This window comes from Euleptes europaea, chromosome 3 (assembly GCF_029931775.1).
Source record: "Euleptes europaea isolate rEulEur1 chromosome 3, rEulEur1.hap1, whole genome shotgun sequence".
In the NCBI taxonomy this organism is placed as follows: Eukaryota; Metazoa; Chordata; class Lepidosauria; order Squamata; family Sphaerodactylidae; genus Euleptes; species Euleptes europaea.
This window is the reverse complement of record NC_079314.1, coordinates 85,215,693-85,240,800: the sequence shown is the minus strand read 5'-3', so window position 1 is coordinate 85,240,800 and position 25,108 is coordinate 85,215,693. Positions and strand designations below refer to the sequence as shown.

Below are 25,108 nucleotides of genomic sequence, written 5' to 3'. Positions count from 1 at the left end.
GATCTTTTCTGGCCGCCCGCCCGGAACCCCGCGCGCGCCGCAAAACCAGACCATAGAGTTGCAGCCTCGCGTCGCCTCTTTGGTAAGCAGCCGCGTTGCATGAAGGGATTGCGTAGGACCGAACTCGGGAAGGCGCCTGGTGACGGAAAGAGCCAGCCTCGATAGGGATAGGTTCCAGCATCAGCCAGCGGTTGCGGTATCAAAGAAGAGGGTCACGGTGCTGGCAGAACTGCGGGGCAAGGGTCCTCCTAAAGGCCAGAGAACTCACGAGCAGTCTCATTTTTGTTCCCTGACATCTGATCTGATCTGATTTGGGATTTCCGTTTTTTTTTACGCTTGCGTTTGAACGCAAGTGAACTGGACAGGCACGCGGCTTCTTTGAGAGATGTCTCTGCTATTAAAGTATTTTTATTTACTTCTAAAGTAACACATTAACAGTTTACACTAATTTTAAAGGGGCTTTTAAAAGAGCGTGATTGCAATTGCAATTTAATTAGATTTACCGAGGTATTTTTCGTGCGGGGTATCCTTGGTCACAACCCAGAATCACTGTTGTGATCATGGCAGTACTTAATGCCATTCCCTGAAGGATGTTTCCCTCCGTTTTGTTTTTAAAATCATGCCTCATGAAGAATTCTGGGAAACTTAAAAGCTTGTGCACTTTTATGTTATTTTTCTTAATCCTAATAAAAATTACTTTTGTTTTTGGATTGTGCAATATTTATATATATTTACATGGCTGTTCTACTTTGTCTGCAACTTGACAACATTTGTGTACTCCATTTCAGTAGAGACCTGTATTAATGGATAAATATTGAGTTGGTGGCAATTCTCAAAACATTTAAAACTAGCACTACCAAAATGGGGTGGCGGGGAGAAGGTATCATAGACTCTCAGTCCACTTGTGAGATGGTTGGATGACAGAAAAGATTTGAGAGTTCTTTGGGAGTGAAGCAGTGTGTGAGACCTCAAGGGCCAACACAATGACAAAGATGAATGGAATCTGAACAATAAATCTAGAAACTTTAAGAGTATTCTGCCTACTTCTTTATTTCTATTGAGCGATGGCTTTGTTATTAAAATATTTTCACTTCTAAAATAACACATTAACAACACTAATTTTAAAGGGGCTTTTAAAAGAGTGTGATTGCAATTTAATTAGATTTACCAAGGTTAGTGTTAGACTTAGATCAAGAGGATGTCTATATCACCCATTTTATTTTCCTTTGCTCTGCTGTTGTTAGTCAATTGTTGCTTGATTATGTGGTCATTATTTCTCTAACCAATGGTTGCTTATACAACTAAAGGATAATTTATTTTCTTAAATTGGTGTTATGTGGTCACTTTCTGCACTCACTTATGAAAGCCTAATTTGGCTTAACAAGATACAAAAAGAGGGCATGGAGACACCTGCCTGGGTCTGAATTACTTTAATAAGTGATTTTTCCAAGGGTTTACTGAACATCCATGGTGTAAGGAGTACAAACACCATTCTTTATTTGGCAAAGGGTCTCTTAGACAGAAACAGAGGGTCTGTGTTGTGGGTTTCCAGGAAAGAATATCTCTAACTCCCAATCTCTTGGTTGCAGAGAAAAAGAGCCCTATATTATGGGATGGTAAATTCCACATTCCCCAAGATAGAATGAGGTGCTTGCAGGGCCTGATTTGCCACAAGCTTTAAATAAAATGTTGTTAGTCTTTAAGGCATTATGTGATACCTGTTTTTTACTTGTGGGTGAGTAGTTAACTATGCATTCATAAGCAGTTACCTCCTAAGTCCATGGAAGTAAAGGTGCCTAGAGGATGTAACTGCTTCGGACTGCACTGTAATAATATGGTACCTCGAACTGCAGGGCAGTGAAGTTGTTTCATGCACATGGGTATTTTTAGCAATGCAAGTTTAAATTTAGGAGATTATTTTATGTTTTACTTTTTGCAATATACTTGGGAGATTTATTTACTGCATTCAATATCATGCTTCTATGATTGAGCAAACTCATCCACATGAGTGGCGGACTCTAACATGGTGAACCAGGTTGGTTTCCCCACCCCTACGCATGAAGCCAGCTGGGTGACCTTGGGCTACTCACAGTTCTCTTAGAGCTCTCTTAGCCCCACTTGCCTCACAGGGTGTCTGTTGTGGGAGGAGAAGGGAAGATAATTGTAAGCCGGTTTGATTCTTCCTTAAGTGGTAGAGAAAGTCAGCATATAAAAACCAACTCTTCTTCCTCTTCCTCCTCTCTCCCCCAGGGTGGCTTACATAATTCTCTTTTCCTCTATTTCATCTTCACAAAAACCATGTGAGGTAGGTTAGTATGTGACAGGACCAAGATCACCCAGCAAGCTTCCATGGCAGAGGGGGGATTCAAACAAGATTTCTAGTATTACACTCTAACCACTAGATCACACTGGCTGTCAGTATACATTTAAAAAAAGGTAAAGGTCCCTGGGTCATTCCTGACCCATGGGGTGACATCCCATCCCGACATTTACTAAGCAGACTTTGTTTACGGGGTGGTTTGCCAGTGCCTTCCCCAGTCATCTTTCCCTTTACCCCCAGCAAGTTGGGTACTCATTTTACCGACCTCAGAAGGATGGAAGGCTGAATCAACCTTGAGCTGGCTACCTGAAACTGACTTCTGTTGGGATCAAACTCAGGTCGTGAGCAGAGCTTGGACTGCCGTTTACCACTCTGTGCCACGGGGCTCATCAGTATACGTAAGTACTGCAGAAATAATTTAACACCCCAATCCTCAACCAAGATAGCAGTGCTTTGTACTACAATCCTATTTCCTTAAAAGTAAATCCCACTTTATTCAAGTGGAGCTTTCTCTTAGCTGAGTGGATATAGAATTGCAGCCGCAGTCCATTGGTCTAGATGTGCCTTAGCCAGCAAGGGATTAAGGTATTGGTGGACCTTCCAGAATATTGTAAACCCCACATGGTAAATGGGATTTCCCTTCATTTTTTTCAGTGTGGCCAGAGGGATAGTTGTACTAAAATTAAACAGGACTCCAGCAATCACTCTAAAGACTAACAAAAATTGTGTGTGTGTTAAGTGCCGTCAAGTCGCTTCCGACTCATGGCGACCCTATGAATGAAAGTCCTCCAAAATGTCCTGTCTTTGATAGCCTTGCTCAGATCTTGCAAATTGAGGGCTGTGGCTTCCTTTATTGAGTCAGTCCATCTCTTGCTGGGTCTTCCTCTTTACCTGCTGCCCTAACTTTTCCTAGCATGACTGTCTTTTCCAATGACTTGTCGTCTCATGATGTGACCAAAATATGATAGCCTCGGTTTAGTCATTTTCACTTCTAGGGTCAGTTCAGGCTTGATTTCGTCTATAACTACTGATTTGCTTTTTTGGCAGTCCATGGTATCCGTAACACTCTCCTCCAACACCACGTTTCAAAGGAATCTATTTTCTTCCTATCAGCTTTCTTCACTGTCCAGCTTTCACACCCATACATAGTAATGGGAAATACGATGGCATGAATTAATCTAGTCTTGGTGGCCAGTGACACATCCTTACACTTCAGAATCTTTTCTAGCTCCTTCATGGCTGCCCTTCCCAGTCTCAATCTCCTTCTGATTCCTTGGCTGCAGTCTCCCTTTTGGTTGATGGTGGAGCCAAGGAATAGAAAGTCTTCAACAATTTCAATTTCCTCATTGTCAACCTTAACGTTGTGTAATTCTCCTGTAGTCATTATTTTGTTTTCTTGATGTTCAGCTGTAGTCCTGCTTTAACAAAAATTATTCTAGCATAAACTTTCGTGAGTCAGAGCTGGCTCACTTAATTAGAATCATATTTAGGCTGGAATAAATTGTTAGAGCTGGGCTCCTGTTTAATTGTCAAGCATCTGAAGAAGTGAGGTCTGTCTGACTCATGAAAGTTTATTTCGGAATAAATGTTAACTGGAACCCGTTTTCTTTTAATGTACGTGGCAGAAGAAGCTTGCAAAAATTAATCTGCCTTTATCAGAAATCGGTTTTGTGGTGTTCAAAACTCTTCTCACAACCTCAGCAGGTTCTCGGAAAGCAGGAAGCAACAGCACAGAGATCGCCTCTAATCATGGTAGAAAAGTGACCGATACATATAAATGTGCAGTGTTTGTCTCTTTCTCCATCCTATATATTCTAGACTAGAAAACCATCTCTGTAAATGTGACAAGTGAAGCTTCCGCAGCAGATTTGGGTCTCGGCTCCTTTCACATGAACACATGAAGCTGCCTTATCCTGAATCAGACCTTCGGTCTATCAAAGTCAGTATTTTCTACTCAGACCAGCAGCGGTTCTCCAGGGTCTCAGGCGGAGGTCTTTCACATCACCTATTTGCCTAGTCCCTTTAGCTGGAGATGCCGGGGATTGAACCTGGGACCTTCTGCATGCCAAGCAGATGCTCTACCACCGAGCCACAGTCCCTCCCCTATAACATGAACACATGAAGCTGCCTTATACTGAATCAGACCCTCGGTCCATCAAAGTCAGTATTGTCTACTCAGACCAGCAGCGGTTCTCCAGGGTCTCAGGCGGAGGTCTTTCACATCACCTGCTTCCCTAGTCCCTTTAACTGGAGTTGCCGGGGATTGAACCTGGGACCTTCTGCCCGCCAAGCAGAGGCGCTACCACTGAGCCACGGCCCCTCCCTTTCGACGTTGTCCTACTGAATGCCACGTCGTAGCAATTCTCCTGGGGTTCTCCATCCTGAGCAAAGGGATCCCCCCTCCGGCGGACACGGTCTCCCGAGCAAGGCGGCGTTAGTAAGATCGACGTCTCTTCGCCCCACCCACTTTCGGCCACGGCCTTCCTCCTTTGTATCGCGGAAGCAGGCGGTCCCCTTCGCGCCTGGCGCCGCCCTTCCCCCCACCCCGCTCCCCTCAGGCTATCAGCTGGCTCTACCGCAATCAAGATGGCGGCGGAGCCCAACGGAGGGTGAGCGGAGGGGTCTCCCTTCCCCGGCGCCAGGCAGAAAGAAGCGGAAGGATGGGTCGGACGCGGAGTCCCGTTTGCTTTCCCTGAACCGGAGACCGGCGGGCGGTGGCCATGGCGGGCATTATCAAAAAGCAAATCCTAAAGCACCTTTCCAGGTCGGTGGAGGGGGACCTTCGTGGGGAGGGAGGGAGGTGGCGGAAGTGGTGGTTTATCATCGGGGTCCCCTTTTCCCCCTTCTCCCGCGCTTCCCGTGGACTGACTCGGGGGGTGCTGTCGAGCCGCCGCCTTAGCGCACCTTTCCCTTTAGCCATGAGGTAATTAGGCGAGTGATGGAAAGCATTTGAGGGGGAATGACAGCTGTTTCGAGAAAACTGGAATTATTATTGTTTTTAAAGAAGCGCCCGGCTATCAAAAACCATATCCTTAAGGTAATTCCCAGTGGGTAGCCTGTCTGCAGTAGTCGAAAAGGGCAAGAGTCCAGTAGCACCTTAAAGAATAACAAGAATATTTTCTGGTAGGGTAGGAGCTTTCGTGAGCCGCAGGCTCACTTCTTCAGACACAGCTAGTAGAAAAGGGCAATAGTCCAGTAGCACCTTAAAGACTAACAAAAGTATTTTCTGGTGAGCTGTGGCTCACGAAAGCTCCTACCCTACCAGAAAATATTCTTGTTAGTCTTTAAGGTGCTACTGGACTCTTGCCCGTTTCTACACATCCTTAAGGGTTGCATTTCAAGTTGAGAGTGCCTGAAATGGGACCGCCTGGCGATGGCACAAGGAAATTAGGGCAGAAGGGAAGGAGTCCGCATCGGGTCTTCGCCCCACCCTCCTGGACCACAACCAGGGTGCCAAGGATGCTATGCAAGCCGCCTCGCCCCCCACACATCGTCCAAGGGAAGAGGGCGAAGCTCGGCCGCTGGCCCCCTTCGCGTAGCCCTATGCCTTGTAGTGTGCAGCTGCAGGGCGACTGAACAGTGTGCGTCTTGAGGGGAGCACATAGGCGAGAGTGTGGGTGGGTTGTGAATTGTGCTTGACACGTTGTCTGTGGGAGGAGCGGGCGGCGGCGGCGCGGTTGATGTCACTGGGCACATCCTCTGCTTCCACAGGTCTAGAGACGCCAGATTTGTGTAGGGATGACAAATCCGGAAGAAATCTTGGCAAGCTGTAGTCGTGCCAGGCGAGTGAGGTGTCTGCTCAGCATGCCAAAAAAGCTTATGTTGTGGTGCTGGCCCCAATGAATCACAGAATCTTTGAGCTTGACTGTTGTGAACAAAAATATTTTCTGGTAGGGTATAAGCTTTCGTGAGCCACAGCTCACTTCTTCAGATACAGCTTTCTAAGCTGTATCTGAAGAAGTGAGCTGTGGCTCACGAAAGCTCATACCTTACCAGAAAATATTTTTGTTAGTCTTTAAGATGCTACTGGAATCTTGCCCTTTTCTAGTACTGCAGACAGACTAACACGGCTACCCGCTGTGTGTTGTTAACATGAAGGATGATTTCATTGCTGGTTGTGCCTGCAGTATAATGTGAGCCAAGGGCGCCCGTGGCTAGCATGGTCAGTTGCTTGAGGAAAGCAAGAATTGAGGAAGTTCAGCATGGTTTGCCTCTTGTGCTTGGAGCTTGACAGACAGTCAATAATGAGAACAGGATGTAATTGCAAAATGTTACATTCACTTCTCCAGAATGTGGGGAGGTCTTGTTCAGAGGTAACGGATTTGTGCCGTGTTTGGCCTACATTTTTCCATTTTATTAATTGTTTCTCCTTGGTTTCTGGAAATGTTCAGCTACTTATACCAACTTCAATTCCGTGTGGAATTATGAGACAGCTCTGAGTGGTTTCGTCTTGTTGCTTTTTAAAAAGTAAGCTTTGGTTGGGTGACTGCTATGATAGAAAGAATATAAAATAAAAACTTAAAAAGCAATCAGTTGAAAGGAATGTGCACACCATCATTTATAGACAGTATTTGTTCAAATACTGACCCATTCATAGAATCATAGAGTTGGAAGGGACCAGCTGAACCTGAGGCAAGTTACAGTGGTAATAAAAATATGTAATTAAAATCAATAAAAAATAACAACCATATATGATTAAAATGAGGTGGCAGTGTCAAAGGTTCTCCTGAATAATACTGTCTTGCACAGTTTGTAAAATCTCAAGACGAAGCCTTCCCAATAAATAGCCTCAGGAAGGCTATTCCATAAAATAGAGGAGTGGCTGCGGTAAAAGTATACTTTTACGTAATAGATAAGATTAAAATTTATTTGTGGAAGAGGGTCAATTTTCACATGCCTTTTTTTTAACCAAGTTTGTATCATCCTGAACTTACTGCCTATGACTTTTATGATAAGTATGAAGTAATAATGCTGAAGTAATAATAGCGAAGCAATCTGTGCCCTGAAGTAGTTCTGTTCCCTGAAGTAGTTCCTATCACCCACTCCCTAATTCTTGGTATGGAACCTTGGCTTGGGGAAAGTTTCTTTAATTTTTTTTCTTTTAAAAAATACAACTGAATTGGGTTGTTTAAGTTCTTTAATTCAATACAAGGAAAAAGGAGATAAATTTTATGCAGTATCAGGTTATAAAGCTTGTTTACCCTGTTCAGTTCTTGGTATCTTTGTTAAACTTTTTGTTTACTTGTTTTATTCAACATGATTTTATTAGATTAAAAGTTATTTTCGAACTGATGGTATGACAATTTGCAATAAACCTCTTATGGGGTTTCAGTTTTTGTTCATAACTGGTGTTATTAAAGTTCAGAATGTTTCACAAAATTATATATAATGTTATATGCCACTATTTCTCTATATGTGTATGAAGATTGTGGGTGAAATAGCTGCATCTCATTGTTGGTTACAGTCTATTTTTGATGCATCTTTATGTTCCTTGTTAGGGTTAACGAAATGTACAGACTATTAAAGAGAAATACAACTTCAGATGTGCATGTTCATTTTATTCTGAATTTTTTAAAATTTCAAAGCATATTTAACATGCTAAGTGTTCTTCACCTTAATATACATGAGACTTTTTTTGTGGAGTAACGTTGGTGAATATTGAAAACGCACTTTTTTCACTGTTAGCTTCATTATTTGATATTTAACTTCCAGACCCACCTGAACAAGGACCATGCTTTTGATATTATAGAAAATGTAAACTTTACTGGGCATAAATTTGTAATCTTTTCCCATTACTATTGCAGTGTGGATAAATAGTTATAGTATTTTTAAAAAGATTTCCTTGACCTGGATGGCCCAGGCTATCCCGATCTTGGAAGCTAAGCAGGGTTAGCCCTGGTTAGTACTTGAATGGGAGACCACCAAGGAAATCTATGGCAGGTAACGACAAACTGCCTCTGTTTGTCTCTTGCCTTGAGAAATCCTACGAAGTCACCATCAGTCAGTTGTGACTTGATGGCATTTTCTACCACCACCAGAAAATATCAGAATCATCTGAACTTCTAAGTATCTTGTATTGAGTGCCACTTTTGGAATCTCAGATGATCTATTTATACTTACTGAATGACATAGTGTGTTTTATTCTTGAGAGAGTATAACCAACAAGGTGCTTTCTGATGTATTGAGTAAAAGAAACAGTGAATCTTCTGCAACTATTAGCACTGGAAAGTTACCTAAAGAAAAATCTGTAGCATATGTATAGAAAGGTTTTTCCCCTGTATACTTTCCCTGATGCACGCACACACAAACACACATTCCTGTCTCAATGGTGCAAGCCATATTTAAACAAATGAATGAGTAAATAAATAAAAATAGACATATTTGAAGCATTTAATTTTATATTGGTGAATAGCATTTACATTTATAACTACTGTGCTAGATCATAGAGTGAGTGACAGCCTCTTTGGTCTGTAATACTTATACATAAGAGGGAGGACAGAAATTTCAGTGATGTTTTGGGGACAAGGCTAGGCAGCTTGTTCATCTCTGATGGATGTATTTAAAATATTTTGGTAAGTTGCACTACTGTATATTTTAGTAAGCACTTTTCTTCAGTGTACCAGTTTGTGACATGTAGTAATTTGGATTGTGCAGGCTGGTTGTGATGGGCAGGATGGGCAGGAATGACCATCCACTAGTCCAGGGTTGTGAATTGCCCAGATACTATTCTCTTTTCCAAGTTACTACAATTCTGTGATGGGATGTATGTTAGGTGTAGTGAACTCCTAATATTGCCTTAACTTGAAGATCACAGATCAGCCTATGACAAGGATTCATTTTTGTTGAGCAGTCCCAGTTCCCTACAGGTTTATGCCTCCAGACCAGAAATCTTGAAGCATCAATGTCAGATCTTTCCCCTCTTCTGAGTGCAGTGCAATCTTAAACATGTATACTCAGAAGCAAGTCCCTCTGAGTTCAGTGGGACTTACTCCCTAGTAATGTGCTTAGTGTTGCAGCCTTACAGTGTAATCCTAAACAAAGGTAACCTTTCTAAGAGTACTGACTTCAGTGACTTCTTTGGGATTGCACTGGAAGTCGCCTCTGCTTGCTAGTTACCCAGTTGGGGGCAGGTGGTTCTGAACTCTGCTCCACTCCTGGATGTCAGTATGGCTGAATCTAAGCTATATTTCAATAACTTTGTGTGTGTGTGTGTCCAAGAGTGTGAGCCGAAGACATAGTGGTTCGTAAAATCAAACTTGGGTTTTGCTGGCTTTTTTTTTACTAAATGCAAGAACACAAATAGGCCTGTGTGAATACATACTGCCTGCCAATCATGCACCTGGATAGGGTTGGTGGGGGGGAGATCATAATCCGGAAATGTAGTTAAAGTGTATTTTATACTTGTACTTTTATGTATCAGTGTATTCAAAAACATGAACGGCCATACTGGATTAGACTAATGGTCCCTCTAGTCTAGATCCTGTTTCACAGAGTGGACAGCCACATGCCCCCAGATGGCCAAGCAAGCAAGACATGGAGGCCAAAGCATCCTCCTGTTGTTGCCCTCCCACTGGTATTCAGAGAATTACTGTCTGAATAGAATCATAGGATCATAGAGTTGAAAGGGGCCATACATGCTGTCTAGTTTAACCCCTTGCTCAATGCAGGACCATCCTCAAGCATCCCTAACAAGTGTTTGTCCAATCACTGTTTGAAGACTGCTAATGAGGGGGAGCTCATCACCTACCTCGGAGCAGATTCCACTCCTGAACAACTCTTAATGTAAATTTTATCCCTAATATCCAGCCAGTACCTTTCCGTCCCTAATTTAAACCCATTATTGTGAGTCCTATCCTCTGCTGCCAACAGGAACACCTCCCTACCCTCCTCTAAGTGACAGCACTTCAAATACTTAATATGGAGGTTCCATTTAGTCCTCATGGTTAATAGCCATGTATTTTTATCTATTAATTTATACTCTTCCTTCCTCCCCAGTGGGGTCCCAAAGTTGCTTACATCATTCTCCTCTCTTTCATTTTATCCTTCCAATAACTCTGTGAGGTAGGTTATCCTGAGAGTTTATAACTGGCCTAAAATCACCCAGAAAACCTCAGTTGCACAGTGGGGATTAGAACCTGGTTCTCCCAGACCCTAGCTCAACACTTTACCATATACCCAGTGGACCTATACTTCACAAGTTGTTTATTACTTTGTAAAGCCAAATAAATTAATGGTCTTCTCAACATCTTGTAGTATTGATTCTGCAAGTAAATTATTCTTTCAGTCAACTTTTTTGTGACCTGAAGCTACTACCCGTCAACTCCATTTGGTGCCTGTGAGTTGTAGTACTTTGGGAGATGGAGAAAAAGTTCTATCTGCCCAAGTCATACATTATTTTATAAACCTCTATTATATCATCTCCTTTGTCATCTTTTCTCTAATGTGAACTCCTTAGCCCTTCTTCTCTGGGAGTACAAGAGGCATTGAGCAAAATAACCAATCTCCCCCCCCCCCCAAAAAAAACCCAACAATTATTTTTTGAATGTACAGGATCTGGATACCTTCCAGATATTCCTGACTTTCAGTCTAATCTGTTCTGTCATGCAGTTTGGTCATAATTAAATCTCTTTATGATTAGACATTCCTGGTACTAAGCAAACAAAAGATGCTAATCTTGTCATGGCAGCCTAAATACTATGTTACCTTATGCTACTTAGAACCAATTCATATATGCAACAATATGCTGAGACAGACTTCACCTAAAGTTGCAACCACTTCTCTTTTCATATGTGGGAGTAGCTTTTTATGGCTTCCATGGTAAAATAGTGTGTGTGGGAGAGATAACTGTTAGTTCTCAAGTTCAGTTCTTTTTGATGTGTACATTTTTTCAGATTGACCTGCGATGCCTTGGAGGGGAGCATCTCATTTTCCCCATCCCCACTATTTCTTCTTTCCCTTCCCTGAAAGCCCTTATAGCCTTTCTCCTCCTGCTTCCCTCTCTCTTTCCCACCCACCAGCCAACCTACCTTTATCTCCCTGTCTTCAGTTTTCCCTCCTTCTCAACCCCTGGCAGCCTCTCTGGGAAAAGCCTGGTTGAGTTTCACAGTGCAGAGACTGGGCCAGGCCCGGTTGGACAGTGGAGAACCCAGAAGGACTTGCAAGGGGCACCTCAGTTTCCCCATTATTCCTGTCCCAACACCAGTCCTCTTTCCCTCCTCCTAGGAACCTGCTTTCCCTGCTTCCTTCTCTCCTTCCCACCCATCAATCTACATTTTGTCTGCCTTCCCACTTTCAGCTATATATATTTTTTTCTAAGTTTATACCCTGCCTTTCTCCACAATGTGGACCCGGCAAGATTCTGTTGAAAAGCGGGGATTTGAAAATGGGTCTTGCAGAGTTCAATTGTGAAGTTCTAACCACTACAGCACTGGCTGGGCCAAGGTGAGTCAGGCTGGTTGTGTAGTAGCCAGTTACCCAGTCAGTTGTTGCTGGTAGGCCTGGCTCCAGTGAGTCCTCCCTCAAAGGCTAAAGCAGCCATGGATATAACTGTTTCCCTCCCCTTGCCTTTTACTGGCAGAAACCAAGGCTTCAACTGGTAATACTGTTGTAGTTGCCTAACAGCAGCCACAGAAGGCATTTGTTTCTTAAAGCTACAGGCACTGCATCTTTTATTTCGTTTTTTTAATCCCCCAGTGTGGATTTTTTTAGTTAAGATTTTCCTTTAAACCTGGGGTGTTTTCCAGGTTCTTAGAAAGATCTGTCTTGTCCAATCACAGTTCCAGTCTCTGGATTTAAGTATCCTCATATTTGGCTGAGTTGAGAATGAGATACATTGAAGATGTGGGAATGGTTTCCACTGAAGGACTCTTTCCAATAACAATATTCTGTATGAAAAGTTCCCCTCATGACTACTGTATTGCTTCACTAATCTTGCATTACTTGGCTATTAAATATTGTGATTAAGTGCTTATGTGGGTTAATATTTAGTTGTTGAGTTCTCTCTAGTCAAATTCTTATTTTATTCTTCCTCTTTCCATTTAAATTTGCTCCCTTATTTATCCCCTGTGTCCCATACCCTGCAGTGGCCCCTGCTGGAGATTGATTTGCTGTGACTATCTTAACTACAAATAAGATACCAGGAGCTTCTCTGAAACTATGGTGTTTTGTATGTATAATATAATAATACCTTTAATAAAACCTTGGATCCTTTTGCATGGAATTTCTTGGGGTTTTGTAAATATGCTAACTGGTAGTAAAGGAAGCAGTTTTTATCAGTTACATTACTAAGCATTCTGTGTCCCAAGCAGAGATGTAAAATATCCAGAAAGTTTGAAGCCATGGGGAAATTTGTGTGTGAGGGGGGAGGGAATGGAATTTTTTGGGAAAACAGAAATGTATGTAATGCTGATTTTCCGATAAATCCAAAATTTATTTTACTGATTTTATTGACTTGTGTACATGATGTATACAACCTGCCTCTCATTTTGTTTATTATGATTGGTGCTGCTAATCACCATCTCAGTGTCTTCAAAAGGGGGGTAAAGCTATTACATTTGTCAGATTGCAATAGCATTATTAGCAAAACTGCATAATATTCATAGTCTTAAACTTCCATTAAGTTTTTTTGAAACCATGTATAACATGTATACCCACTGTTGGCATGAACAGTTATGGTTACCATATTTACATTACTCACTTGGCTAGAACTGTTGCTTAGAAGTTTGGGTCAGAATAAACTTATTTTCTTTAATTGGAACATCCCATTAAGTACCTTCTGCAAATTATTCTGTAAATTTTAGTATTTAACATATTAGTCTTGTTGGCGGTAACTATTTCTAAATATTGACCTGTGAGGTTATTAATATGCACTTTTATATTCTTTTAGTTTTCCTAGAGGTTGCTTAAAAGCACTACATCATGCGTGTCGGTTTAGTCAAGACTAAGTTGTTACTTTTCATAAGATCTTGGCCATGTAATGAGATTTGACAGGATTACTGCTTATATATACTTTAGGAAGGTTAATCGGGTTTCCTCTTATATGCAGTCGGTTCTTAGCATTCATTCATTGTCTATTTTTGTGCTGTCCTTGTTTGCCCTTTTTAAACTTGTGTTATAGCCCCAGTAAGAAAAGAGGGATAATATGCTTCTAATTAAATACCTTAGGTTCTAGTTCCACAACTCAGTCATTACACTACGATTTTTTTTTACCGTGCTAAAAAATACTATGGACGAAGTTGTTGACTTAGAGTATGTTTAGCATTCCAGAGAATTGTGTATTACAGAGAAAGCAATATTGTCATTTTAAATAGAAATGTATTTTTTGATTCTTAGGGGTCATGTTCTATCATTAGAATTCTGACAATCTCTGTCTACTTATTTCATTTTTCTTTGTGCATTATGTTCACAGTACCTAGAATTTTTTTCTTTTGCTATTTTACTCTTATTTTGCTTTTACATTTGCTCAGTGGTTAGTGCAATATGCACTTGTGTTTCTTCATGGCGCTCCCATTTCTTTCAGATTATACCTTTCCTCAACTTCTGTAGATTCACCAGTACTTTCTCCTCCCAATATCACATGCTTGCTATTCCTTTATCAAGCCCTCGCCATTCCAAGTTTTTGTGGCATGTCTGTTGTACTTTGCCTGTATTAATGCCAGAGGCAAACTGGGAAATCAGAACGGTCCTGGGAAAGGGCCTCACCCCCTGATGTAGAGCGGAAGAGCTGGCTAGAGAGAAGGAGGCACTGCTACACTCCTCACCAGCAAAGCTTGGCACAGAGGCATCCTCCTCGCCCGCCTGCCTTGCCACAATCCACTCCAGCTAGTCACGGCCACCATGCTCACATGACTCATCTGGGTGGTGGTGCCTCACCTGGGCCAGTCCCCTTGCCCCTGTGCTAGTTGTCAGTCCACTAGGAAAAGTCCTGGTGGTTATAAAAGTCAAATCATCTCCTGATTGGTTCATCTTTTTGCTTCAGTTGTGGTCAGCAGTTCATTTCTGTTTCTGGTATGAGAGAGCGCTGAGTCTTGGATTCATATATGCTTTTTCTCCACCCTGCTCTCCTTGGGTAGAAAGTATTAACCTGGAGCAGTATCAGGTTTATCAATATCTGTTCCCCCCCCCCCCAGAAATATCTGTCCTTCCCCAGATAGTCCTCACTCCTTCGAGCAATTGGAGGGCTCCCCAGGTGCATTTCATCATCAGCCATTCCTTATGAGTTTGGTCTTAGCTCAATAAAAGCTTGTGCCTGAGTTCGTGCCTTTAATTATTGGTTTCATCTATTTTTTGAGGCCCTGGAGGATAGCTTGGTAAGCTTAACCCTCAAGGACTCTTATAAGGCTCCCTGGCTCCAGCATTTTGAACATAAGCTTTGGAGCAAAAGGTTCAGTTTCTCTTAGAGGACTCTGACCCTCAGCGTACCTATTTTGTTCCTCATGTTTTGGAGGCTGCAGAGAGGAAGGGAGATGTTTTTAGAGATAGGTCCTATTTAAGTTTTATTGTTCGACCTTGGTCTAAGAACAGGGGGAAAGAAAGAAATAGAAATGAATGTTGGGTAATGGCCTTTGTAACTGAAGGAGCAGGAGATACTGCATTCATACCTTGTAAAGCAGGAATAATATTACAAAATAATGAATTGTGGACACCATTTCTGCAGTGGTGCAGCCTGCTTATACTGTTATTCTCTTTTAGTGTCCATACAGAATCAACCACCGGCCTGGTGGAAGATCTGTCCGGGGACATCAGGCCCCTGTGGGACCTTAAAGAGTTCCTCAGGGCCTGCAAGACAGAGTTATTCTGCCAGGTCTACAGTTGAGGACAGCCGCAGATAACATCTTGCTGGTCTCCCCACCCCTCCCCCCTTTTATGTTTGTGGTATGTTACCTTGAGGGGGCAACCTGTCGCTTGTTTTGGGCAAACATGAATATGGGTGTAATTTAGGTGCCATATTGAGTGTGTGAGTTGAGGATTATTTTAATTGGGATTTTATTGTTTTAACTTAAAGCTACTGTTAATTTTATTGATTATCACTATCGATGTATTTTAAATTATGTTACCTGCTCTGAGCCTGGCCCTGACCAGGGAGGGCAGGCTATAAGTCACTAAATAAATAAATAAAATAAATTTTACCCCTAGATCCTGCTGACTGTATAAACTGGTCCTTATATATTAAATAATTGAAAGGTGTCATATTGGTGGTTTATTAAGCCTGTTTCTTCCAGCATAAAATTTTGTCTTTATTATTTTATTTTAAAAGGGCAGGCTGGTATTTCTGCTACTTGGCCATGGTAAATTTTTACTTTGCCCCTTCCAAAATGGTCAGTGAACAAGAAACCTGTGCTGCTACCTCTAAAGATTTCTTTAGTTGAGCCTATTGGAAGGGTCTGTGGAATCGATCCCTTAAGCTACTGTAACCTGTTAGGTAAACTGATGTAACCAACAATTTGGAGATCACATTGGCTAGATAATTACTCTTGCCCTGCCTGGGTAAATCCCAACTTTTGCTGGTCTTTGATAGTCTTCCTGATTTTTTTTTTATTTCAAGCTATTCTATCATTGTTATCAATAGAGTTCTTTAAAAACAAGATAATTTTACTCTTCTGTTTTAATTGTTTTCATTGCCCACTTCTCATGGCAGCCTAGGAAGCTACCCTCCCATTGAGACTTCTATCTTGGTAGAAAAAAATATTACCCCAGTACTAAGTAGCTGCAGCATGTTGGGAATTGGGTCATCAGACTCTTATAGCTGAGACAGCCTCAGTGCTTTCCTAAGCTAAATTTATTTAATAATCAGCTTTAGAGTGAGGTAATTATTTGTTTAATTGGCTAAATAATTTCCTGTATACACACCACTTCTGGTTTAATATTCCTTTCAAGAAGGATGCTGGTTCCTATAATCTTTTTTTTCCCTCTCAGAGAAAACAATATTGGCAGCTCTTGAAGATGACAAAGCAGCCAAGCAATAAGAGTTACTGTAGAACCCTTTGAACTGTAATTGAAAATTGTTGGGTGTAAGTCTAGGCACCGCCCTCGGGGTCCTTCTCTTGCATCCCTGGCTTGAGCCAGCCTCAGAATGGGTGCAGACATTGGACACAACGCTTCCCCAGTCTTACCACCCAGTACTTCTGCCTATTGCTCTCTCTGGGTCAGGCTTCAGTCCACTCTCCTCTCCAGTTCGTTCTGCTGCCCTTTATCCCTATCTCCCCCTTCAATCCCAGCCCCCACCCCTTTCTCCCAGGTGCTTCCGTTTTTCCCTGTGCCTATTGTGCTAGGCCCTGACGTAATCATGTGAACATGTGCAGAATTAATTCCATATAGAGCTTAAACACATCATACACATACAGAGGTTTGTGTAATGTATAATGAAAGTCTGTGTCATGCTGACAGGCTAGCTCTGTGTCAGGCTGACAGACTACTCTCAAGGTTAGGTCTATCAAAGCTAACTACTAAAGTTACTCTGGCTTTGTCCTTGAAGGGGCAGAGCTGAGCACCTTCCCTTGAAGGGGCAGCATAAAGCACTTTGTCCATAAAGTGTGCAAAAGTCACCTTTCTGACTCAGCTGCCAGATGTCAGAATCTCAAAGGCCTTTTCAAGGTCTCAATAGCTGAAACTGTGCTATTGAGGCATTACAGTTCTCTTAAGATAAGAGTAATATGCTTTCTTGCCTTCTGAAGGCTATACAGCTAACCAAATGTAAACAATGACACTTTGCAAGTGACAATGTCAGCTATAATTGTGTTTCATGAGTTATATAGTTAAACGTTGTGCTACAGATTTCTAAGTAGTCTCATTTAATGCGTATTGTCCTAACGAAGAGGATGGTATAGAAATTAAATATGTAACGTGATCATGTAACTCAGAAATGAGTATTTATACTTTAGGCACAGAGGAATGAAAGGGAAGGATGTCCATATTTGGACAATAAGATATCAGAGGACAGGAGCAGATGCCACTAAGCTCCTGGTATCTGATAAGAGAGAATAAAGGTACCCTTTTGAAGGATAAGGAAGAGGGGATAAAGGAACACTCTTAATGGGTCTAGAAACAGCATAAATACAGCTGCAGAACAGCTAGCACTTTAAGAGTGTTATGACTGACAGACTGCAGCTGTCTGGAATGACACTTTTCCATCTCAAAAGGCTTGAGATGTAAAACATTGAAACTCTGTCCTTGCGTGGACAGTAGTTCTCAGATATCTTGAAGTATCAAGATCTGGGTATTTCAACATATCTTACAGTCTTCTTGTGAGACTGCTCTATTCCTAGAAGAGGATAGAGACCCTTAGAATTCCTATTCTTTGAATAGGAATCTAAGTGCAGTGATCTTTCCATGTATTGGAACACTGAGAGTCCATTGTATTTATGGATTCTTACAAACTAAGCCTGTTTGGCTTACCAATGCTAAGAAGCATCCTGAATACAGGGCTAATAGCTAGACTTCTGAGATTGTGTCAGAACGTCCTCTACTTAACAGAGGGACTTCTGAACCTCCTCAGAGCAAGAGACCAGAGAAGTTCCTGAAGGGAAAGGAGACTCTCTGTAATCTGTGAGATATGCACAATGCTGATACATTGTACAGCACATACACAGATTGGCACAGTCAAAGAGACTGTAAACAGCTTTAAGCTAACACATAGTATTTATATATTCAGCATTGCTGTCTAAAACTAGAAAGAGCATGCATAGCATGTACATACACAATGCCTGATCTTAATGATGATCAGTTAAGAATATTAATAGAAGTCTTTAAAGGATTCAAGACTTAACAAATACAGATGCTCTGGGATAACTTCATATGTTCTCATAGAGCTTAGACTCTTAAAGGACTCCAGATGACACAGATGACACAGCAAGGTATAGTGTGTCTTCTGTACAGAAATGTTATGATGTTTTGAATGATTTAAGTTAGGATGCTTCTAACCAAATCTTTCTCCAAAGAATTAACCATATTTTGACAGGATTTCTGTAACCTTATATTCTGAATGAAGGTGCATTTCACTAAGGATACTTTATGAGTATATTCTGACTAAGATACTCCTTTATGGAGGCATAGAGAATGTGAATGATTACTTGCTACATAAACATGTTTAAGACAAATGATGTCCATCCTTATATGATATTTTAAGGCTTTGCAACCAAAAAGCATATATTATATATTGTAAATAAATGTGTTTTTTATATACTTCTACTCTTGTCCATTATTATAAATTTATTGGCGTGTTCAAGAGATGTCCTAGGAGCAATAACAAGTTTCTAGGAACCGTTGATTCCGGTCTAGTGGTGTCTCGCTGAATAAGATAACATATCCCTTCTCAGGAAGGGGTCCTTTCTAAGAGTGTAGGCACTTAACGGCCCGAACCGCGACACTATGTTAACCCATGGTTGTCTGAGCCTTGGTCTGGCTCTCCCTGTCCTCCCAGGGATATCGTGAGCCGTCTTCCCCAGCTCTGCTGGCCTTCCCACATTCCCGCCACCTGGGACCTTGCCTCCCAGGTGTAGGCATTTGGCAGCTTCTCCTCCCTGCTTGCCAGCCAGTGCTTTTGCAGGGTTGCTGGCCTTAGGAAGGAGGGTTCTGCCGCTGCACCTTCCATTGAGAAGGTGAGTGGGCAGGGCTGGTACCCTCCTGGACTGTGGGGGCCGTAGACTCCTGCTCTTGCCCCCTTGCAGATAAGTGGGGCTGAGGGTTCCTGGTAGGGGCTGGTAGAGGAAGATAGGGAGGCTTCCACGCCTGGGCAGTCTGCTTTGAAAGCCAGGATGGACTCTGTTGCCGTGGCAGAGACCATGGCATCGGAGTCCATTCCCGGACATTTGGAAAAGTTTTTTTCAGAAAGCATGGATGGCTTTGACTTGATGATTTTCTGTTAGATTTTAAAACAATATTGTGAGTGTTGAGAAGATGGGAAAATCAGTCCCTTGGATTGTGGAAAAAATGGATATTGTCATTTTTGTATAATCCAACAAGTGTCAAATTTGAATGTAAGATATCCTTTCATATTAAGAACATAAGAAGAACCTTGCTGAATCAGACCAGTGGCCCATCTAGTCCAGCATCCTGTCTCATACAGTGGCCAACTAGTTCTTCTGGAGGTCCAACAACAGGGCATAGAGGCCAAGACCTTCCCCTGATGTTGCTTCCTGGCACAAGGATTCAAAGGTTTACAGCCTCTGAATGTGGAGGTTTCCTTTAGTCTCCATAGGTAGTAGCCACTGATAGACCTATCCTCCATGAATCTGTCTAATCCCCTTTTAAAGTTGGTTATGCCTGTGACCATCACTACATCCTTTGGCAGTGAATTCCACATTTTAATCGTTTGCTGGGTAAAGAAATATTTCCTTTTGTCCATCCTGAATCTACTGCCCATCAGCTTCACTAGATGCCTTTGAGTTCTAGTATTTTGGGAGAGGGAGCTGTTCTCTTTGTCAACTCTCCATCTCATGCATAATTTTATAAACCTCTATCATGTCCCCACTTAGTCATCTCTTTGCTAACTGAATAGTCCCAGACTTTCCTCATAGGGAAAGTGCTCCAACCCCCAATCATCTTGGAGCAATCCTCAGCTCTGGCATTACTGAGCCACTCCCTAAGGCCTTAGTTAAACTGTGGCCAGCACCCAAAATAGAGGGAATTTATTTTTATTTAAGCTGCAATGTTGTGCTGCAACATGGGGGGGGGCAGCGGGCCCCTGACAGGCAGGTCGGCTGCTGCTGATTGGGACTGGAGAGGAGCGAGTGGCCAGACCCAGCCCAGGGAAGGAGAGGGGCAGGAACAGGCAGATGAGTTGTCAGTGTCTTGCCATCCTGCCCCCTTAAAGGGGCCATGGAAGGGAGGGCAGTCTCCTGGTGGGATCTGGAGATACCATGGAATTGCAAACGTTTGACTGACCTATGAGACCAATCACTATGGAGACCATGGCTGTCTTTCAGGGTGAAGCCCATGATGACACAGCCCCATCAAGGTCACCCTCCCTCCCATGGCCACATGAATAGGGCTCCTTCAAACGTCAAGAAGGCATTCCCACTGCCCCCCTTCCATTGGGCAACCACCCGCCCATTGAAAGGGACCGAAGAGCGGTCCAAAATGCCAGGGCAAAAGACAGTTGTCACATGTCCAGCAGCATCCCTTGCACACCACCCACCCCATTGTGGGTGGGGCTGCTCAGGTGGAGGGGCAGTTGAAACATGCTTAGAATGGAGCTCTATGGGCTACTCCACAATTTTTGACAGCGTAAGTTTGAGCTTCCAAAAGGGAATTTCCAGGCTGAAGGTCCACAGGGAACCAACTTAACTCTATCTCTACCCCTGGGAACACCCTTTTTTATGCCAGAGCACAGGCATAGCTCAGCTATACCCAGGGCCGGTGCCAGTCATTTTTGCGCCCTAGGCAAGGCTAACTACTTGTGCCCCCCCCCCATTGCTAACCAATATTTAAAAACAGATGTATTGGAAGAAAAAATAAAAGCACGAAACCTTTTAGGGGGTGTTATAATTAATTACATTCCATAGCACTGTTGTGGTACTTACCTTAAAGTTAAAAAAAATATAAATTATCAGTTGCATTCCCCCCCCCCCAAGTTTAAAACTGTGCCCCTCAGGTCTGCGCCCTAGGCGACCGCCTAGTTCACCTAATGGTAGCACTGGCCCTGGCTACACCTGAGATATTCTGGGGCAAGTAAGCGGTGTAGCTATGCCAGTGTAACTGCCAGATTTAGCTTAGTTAGTCCTGTTCTCAGGCGTTAGTAGGAGTTACCTTGGAATAACTCATACTTACACGAAGTCGTGCCATTCCCTATGGACTTTCTCCCCCCCCCCCCCGCCCCAAAGGATTGCATCGCCTGGCTTCAAGACTTCAATATTTTAATCTAGCATTTGTGGTAAGCAAACGAAAATAATAAGTGAAGCATTTAAAATGGTCATTAATGGAACTCTGGGCAATGTTTAATGATATGAGTAGGGCTTACATGTGCTTGAAGTCACACATGCGGTAAGAGGATGCTGTCAGAGGGCAAAGGTTTACCGGTACTGTAAGGTTCTATAAGTTTAAACACAACTCTCCCCTTTATTTGCAGCACTCCTATTTCATCTTGTTGGGTAGTGCTGAAAGTTGTTATATTTTCTACTGTTAGCTATTTAATAGACATGAAAAATGGTCATAGGTCTCAGCTAAACTTGAGAACAATGGTAACATTGTACTCATATGGGTCTGCAGATTCCTATTGTAGGCAAGAGACAAAAAATTCAGCCCAAACATTTGTATGGATATTATTTGGTATAGACAATTTTCAAAAATACCTTTCACAGGGGGAAAAGTTGTTTGAACTATGATTTTAAAGACTATTTATACATGTTTGCTTTAATTATGAGTAGGATAGCTTCTTTATGGCGAAGGAACTTCAATATTAATGTATATTAACGTATATTTTCTCTTAGGTTCACCAAAAACCTGTCACCCGACAAGATCAACTTGAGTACTCTTAAAGGTGAAGGCCAACTAACCAATTTAGAGCTTGATGAAGAAGTGCTTCAAAATATGCTGGATCTTCCCACATGGCTTGCCATCAACAAAGTATTTTGCAATAAAGCATCTATTAGAGTAAGTGATTATTCTAGAACAGGAATGCATACCATTTTTCTCTCCTAATTGTGGTTAAAGATTCAAAATATTTATAGGGCCAAAAAATAATAATTCGTTCAGTTTAAATTGATTGTGTTAAAGGCTGTCGTTACAAGGGGAAGATGTATTTATTCTCCCAGGCTTTTGGGGGAATCATCCCCCTAAAAGCCTGGGAGAATAAATACATCTTTACCCAGTACTCAAAAGGTTACAAATCTGACATCAGGTGAACATGCAAGGGGAAGGCATTCCAGAGCTGGGATGACACAGTTGAGATGGCCCTGCACCTTGTTGTGTGTGTAAAGTGCCTTCAAGTCACAGCCGACTTATGGCGACCCCTTTTGGAGTTTTCATGGCAAGAGACTAACAGAGGTGGTTTGCCAGTGCCTTCCTCTGCACAGCAACCCTGGTATTTCTTGGTGGTCTCCCATCCAAATACTAACCAGGGCTGACCCTGCTTAGCTTCTGAGATCTGACGAGATCAGGCTAGCCTGGGCCATCCAGGTCGGGGCCTGTACCTTGTTACTTCACCTCAAAAAAAAAGGGGGGGGAGACAAAGCAGGACCTAAGATGATGATCAAAGAGGATGGATAAGAACTTAAAATTGTTCTAGAAACAAGAAAAAGCCAGTGATCCTGTTCTAGGAGAATGAGATGTGTTCTCTGTTGCTAGTGTACATAGTATGAGATGTCATTGTGCCTCATACATTTTCTAAAGCTATGGGTTCCTACCGCTTATTTTCTTTTTTTTTCTTTCATTGGTATTGTTTTAGAATAATACTTGTTATCTTGCAGATACCGTGGACAAAATTGAAAACCCATCCAATCACTTTGGTGAGTTTGATGTTCAACTTACACAGTTAACTGACGTTTTACTGTTATGCTATAAAAACTTGATTACCAAAATCAAATAAATCAAATCAAATCTGTGCTGATGAAACTAATATTCTTTGGATACGCAGATCTGGTTAGATCTGCGTATCCAAAGAATATTAGTTTCATCAGCACAGATTTGATTTGATTTATTTGATTTTTAGGCTGCTCTTTCCTGGCTAAGTCAGGCTCAGAACATCTCACAACCCTTTAAAACAATATAAAAAACAGTAAGTAATTACATAAAATACAGTAGTAAAATTGGCAGCCTTCTGACACAGCAGCAAATACATCTATAATTTAACATAATAACACAGCAGCACTAACAATTTATACTATTTGTGGGAAATAGCAGAGACAGAGAAGGAGGGGAAAAAGGAGAAGGGGGCCCACCCAGTTGGAAGACGGTCGCTGCCCTCAACCATATGCCTGATGGAACAGCTCAATTTTACAGGCCCTGTGGATTGCTTTAGATCCCACAGGGCCCGAACTTCACTGGGCATAGTGTTTCACCAGGCTGGGGCCAGAGTCAAAAAGGCTCTGGCCCTGGTTGAGGACAGCCAGATGTTTTTCGGGTCAAGGACCACCAGAAGATTATCTGCAGATGAGCGGTGCACTCTTTGGGTGGTACATTGGGTGAGGCGGTACGATGGTCCCAGACCATTTAATCACCCTAAATAATTGAGCTGGGCATGAGCTAGTGGACGCGATGGAAGCTGTGTAAAATTCCTTTTTAACAGACTTTATCTCCATCTCATAGGATCTTATAAACGTCCTATAAGATGATGTTGCAGCCTCGTCACGAGTTCGCCGCTAAACTTGCTTTCATCATCTAAGGTCCCATTTCTTTCTTCATAGCGCCATGGTGTACCATGGGGCTAGTTTGGAACGGGGGTATTCCAAAGATGCATACAGGCTCAAAAAGGTTGGGGACCCCTGCCTAAGGTGGTAGAGGAACCTCTAGTTTAGGCTAGTTTTCAAGAGATTGCTAGCGCTGCTTAACTCTTGTAGGAAAAAAGTTAAGATATTAACAGTTCAATTCTAAGGAGAGTTACTCTAGTCTAAGACTATTTAAATGAATGGGCTTAGACTGGAGTAACTCACCTTAGAATTGCACTGTAAAGCCACAAACTAACTTAAAAAGAATTGGTACTTTTGTGTAGGGACTTGATAATAGCACAGTTGGGTTTTATGGAATATGAATCAGGTTATTTCTGTTGTAGAGGCAGAAAGCTTAATATTTTGCATTCCTTACGCCCAGACATACAGCCTCTATTTTGCTGTCACTTCCTTTCCTGCCAAATATTTCCAAATGTATTAGGTAATTTGAAAATGGGTTACTGTCTCCTTTATTATTATTTTTCATTCTTCTCCTTTTTGACTTGGAAACATCCTAAGTGATGTTGAGTTTTCTGGGAAAATTTGAATTGCAGGCCTCACATTACTGACCCCAAGATAACTGTTTCAAGTCTTAAGGTAGCTGCATAGCAACTGTTAACGTTTTCAGGGTTCATCCAATAGAATTGTGGTCACTTGTGTGCCATTTTCTCTGCTGTTATTGTTTATGAGAGGTTAAAATACCTGAAGCATAGTCAAATCCAGTCTCCTGCCATTAGAGCTGCCAGGTTGGGACTATTTGACATGACATTCTGAAGGTATATATGTTATGACCAAGAATTGCAGTGCTTGGTGAAGTAAGTGCCATGCAGGCTGACCAGAGTTAATTTTAAGTTCATTAAAGAGATCACCTTATGTATGAGCTTTCTGAAGCCAAATTTGCATAATTGCCATTGCTGCCAGAAGCTGATTGTTCCCACTGATAAGATCATATCAGGAAGTCAGATTGCTCTTTAAGGTAATGTATTTGTGTTATTTGCATATTTAATTGTTGACCTTGATTAGACTGCTGACATTCATGGAATGTAGTTTGGTAAGGTGTAATTGGGTCATAGAACAAGATTTTGCTTTCCTTAAGCAGCTTTTGTTTAGCAAATTCCCTGTCTTAATAATTAGTCTGTAGAAGCATTTTTATACAAGAGTGTTTTGAGAGAATAATGGCAGCCCCGACTGTGTACTGAAAATAACTGACTTTCCAAAACACTTGTAATTAAGACTGTAAGCACAGATATCTACACAAGTATATTTTCCTGGATAAATAGTATCATTTTGAGGAGACCCTATGTAGCAAAAAATCTTAAGGAGATCACTCTCTTACAAATAGAGGAGTAGCTGACAGTTCTCAGCCAGAGTAAAATGAAGTCAGGTTTGGACTTAGGTGGAGAACTTTTCGGCTGCTCATTGTGGAGTG

The 25,108-nt window shown here is 42.0% G+C and overlaps 1 protein-coding gene across 2 annotated transcripts in view; it reads left to right on the top strand.

The window, feature by feature from the left end:
* Positions 1–5,026: 5,026 nt before the first annotated feature.
* The window catches only part of BLTP3B (bridge-like lipid transfer protein family member 3B), a 55,007-nt gene continuing 34,925 nt past the window's right edge, over positions 5,027–25,108 (top strand). For both annotated transcript variants that reach the window (XM_056846882.1, XM_056846881.1), the window contains exons 1-3: positions 5,027–5,084; positions 21,745–21,907; positions 22,723–22,761. In XM_056846882.1, the coding sequence (XP_056702860.1) occupies positions 5,041–5,084; positions 21,745–21,907; positions 22,723–22,761 (246 nt within the window). In that variant the 5' untranslated portion in view covers positions 5,027–5,040. The remainder of the gene's footprint in view (positions 5,085–21,744; positions 21,908–22,722; positions 22,762–25,108) is intronic.